Here is a 2,806-nt window from a genome sequence, read left to right as displayed (position 1 = left end):
ATCTTTCTTCAGACATGTTTTGAAAATATATTCTCATAATAATGGGCTTGTCTATCCATTCTTTGAACTTTGTCATTCCCAGAATAGACATTCATAATTTAATAAAGTCCACATTATCAAATTTTTTTCTTTCATGGGTCATATTTTTTGTGTTGTACATGAACACTAATCATCAAACTCTAACTCATGTAGATTTTCTCCTAAGTTTCTTTCTATAATTTTTATAAGTTTTGCATTTTATATTTAAGGTGATAAATGATTTTGAGTGAATTTGCATCTAACGTACAAAGTTTGTGTGGTTTTTTAAAAAGATGTTTTTAATTTATTTATTTGACAGATAGAGACCAGGAGCACACAGGCAGAGGGAGCTGCAGAGGGAGAGGGAGAAGCAGGTTCCCTGCTGAGCAGGGAGCAGGGAGCCTGCTCAGCAGGGAGCCTGATGTGGAGCTTCATCCCGGGACCCTGGGATCATGACTTGAGCCAAAGGCAGTTGCGTAACCAACTGAGTCACCTAGGTGCCCCAAAGTTTGCATTTTTTGCTCACTTATTTCTTTATTTTAATCCATTTGTAACTTCTTCATTTATTGATGATGATTAAGACTAAAAGATTGTGTTTTCTGTGTTGATATGCCTTTATTCCTTTGACCAAGGTCAAGTTGACTATATTTGTATAGTTCTATTCATGGACTCTCTGTTCCATTTACCTATGTATCTATTTGTCATAGAATGTCATGGTCCTGAAGGATAGGGTGGCTGGATGATGGACATTGGGGAGGGTATGTGCTATGGTGAGTGTGTGAATTGTGTAAGACTGATGATTCACAGACCTGTACCTCTGAAACAAATAATACATTATATGTTATTTTAAAAAATAAAATTTTTTTTAAATCATGGTCCCTTGATTACTGTAGCTTTATGATAAATCTTGAAGTTAGGGAGTTTAACTTCATCAACTTGTTCTTCATCAGTACTGTCTAGAGTACTCAATGTTTAAACTAAGTTTGTTGGTATCTACAAAATAGCTTGCTGAGATTTTTATTGGGATTGGAGGATCTTTAAATCTTAATATTGTGCCTTTTAATCATGAACAAGAAATGTAGCTCAGCTGATTTATTTTTTATTGCTTTCAAGAGTCTTTCATATTTTTTTTAAATTTTTATTCAATTTATTTAAACTAAAAAACATAGTGCACCAGTTTTCCCCAACCCCTTCCCTGCCTCTTAAACCCACCAGTCTGTTTTTGTATCTATGAGCTTGACATTTTGTTTTGCTTTGTCTTATTTTTAGATTCCACATATTAGAGAGATCATATGGCATTTGTCTTTCTCTGTCTGACTTATTTTACTTAGTATAACATCCTTGAGGTTCATACATGTTGTTGCAAATGGCAAGATTTCACTCTTTTTTTTTTTTTTTGAAACTATGGCTCTTTATTTTCATGTGGACAGTTCAAAGGAAGTCATCAGTAGCTTTTTTTTTTTTAGTAGCTTTTTTAATGTAAAAAAAAAATTGGGTTTAAAGAAAAGCATCAGTAGTAGGCTGGTTGAAGGATTTATATTGTTAGAAGGGAAATAGCCAAACCTTTCAGGAATTTGCGAAAGGCTTCATCCCAGCGCTGCCGGTACTCCAAGCATACCAGACCTCGGCCTGCATTAGGTACATAGGCTGTTACCAGCACAAATGTATCAAATTCAGCCACGATCACTCGGCCTTCCTGATCAAGTTCCTCTTCACCAATGCCATAGGAGACTTTCAGTGGGCACTGGCGGGAAAGCAGGCCCACACCACTGTACCCCTCCTTGTCTGAAGGAGCTGACCAGTACTGATGGGATAGTCCAGGTAACTCTTGAAGTTCAACTGGTAGTTTGTTCTCTGAACATTTGGTCTCTTGGAGGCAGAGGATATCTGGGGCTTCTTCCTTTACCCAATCTAAACCTTTCTTCTTAATCCAGGCTCGAAGCCCATCCACATTGCAGGAGCAGATCTTGAGGGTGGCCGATTTACCATTGGGCGAGGTTTTCTGATCTGGGGGGTCCTCATACAGGACTGGCCCCTCTCCTGCCTCTTTTTCGTTTTTCTTTGTTCCCGCCTTACTCTTCTTGGCTTCTGGCTCAATCTTGGGTTCTTCCCCGTCTTCTACCACGGCTCCCTTTTTCCCACGCTTTGGCATCACTGTAACGAAAGCCTTTCTGAACCAGTACCACGTCGCCCACCGAAGCAGTATTTTTACCGTGTTCCAAGACTAGATCATTTCAGGGTGCCTTGTACCGTCCTCGCGAGATCTGCCCTCTGGCCAACCGAGGGCCTTAATTCAGGGTTCTGACTTCGGCTTGTGGATCAGACGTCCCGGAAGCCCTTCTGCTGGGCAAACAAGAGCAACCCAGTATCTGACCTGCTCCGATCCCAGCCTGGCTCCTCCTTACCTGAGCACAAAGAAGGATTTCACTCTTTTTCATGGTCAAATATTATTCCATTGTGTGTATGTATGTGTGCATGTATATATATATATATATGTGTGTGTGTGTGTGTGTGTGTGTGTGTGTGTGTCATAATTTTTTATACATTCATCAATTGATGAATACTTAGGTTGTTTCCATATCTTGGCTATTGTAAATAATGCTGCAATGAACATAGGGGGGCATATATCTTTTTGAATTAGTGTTTTCGTCTTCTTTATATAAAAACCGAGAAGTGGAATTGCTTCTGTTGTTGTCAAAGAAGTAGAACAATTAGAACTTCCAGATTCTCCTGCAGGAAGTGTAAATTTGTACAACCACTATAGAAAACTCTTTGGCAGTGTCTATGT

At 39.1% G+C, this 2,806-nt stretch overlaps 1 protein-coding gene across 1 annotated transcript; it reads right to left on the bottom strand.

Annotated features, from left to right (window-relative positions):
* Positions 1-1,552: 1,552 nt before the first annotated feature.
* On the bottom strand, positions 1,553-2,247 carry LOC123948693 (DNA-(apurinic or apyrimidinic site) endonuclease-like). Its single transcript, XM_046015866.1, has one exon. It carries the CDS (start codon positions 2,168-2,170, stop codon positions 1,553-1,555), a length of 618 nt encoding a protein of 205 aa, XP_045871822.1. The 5' UTR covers positions 2,171-2,247.
* Between the last annotated feature and the right edge of the window lie 559 nt (positions 2,248-2,806).

This window comes from Meles meles, chromosome 8, assembly GCF_922984935.1.
Source record: "Meles meles chromosome 8, mMelMel3.1 paternal haplotype, whole genome shotgun sequence".
Taxonomy (NCBI): Eukaryota; Metazoa; Chordata; class Mammalia; order Carnivora; family Mustelidae; genus Meles; species Meles meles.
The sequence above is the reverse complement of the archived record's forward strand: the minus strand, read 5'-3'. Positions and strand labels throughout refer to the sequence as shown.

Coding starts and splice junctions, on each gene's coding strand:
- LOC123948693 (XM_046015866.1), bottom strand. CDS start 2,170: ATGCCAAAGCGTGGGAAAAAGGGAGCCGTGGTAGAAGACGGGGAAGAA.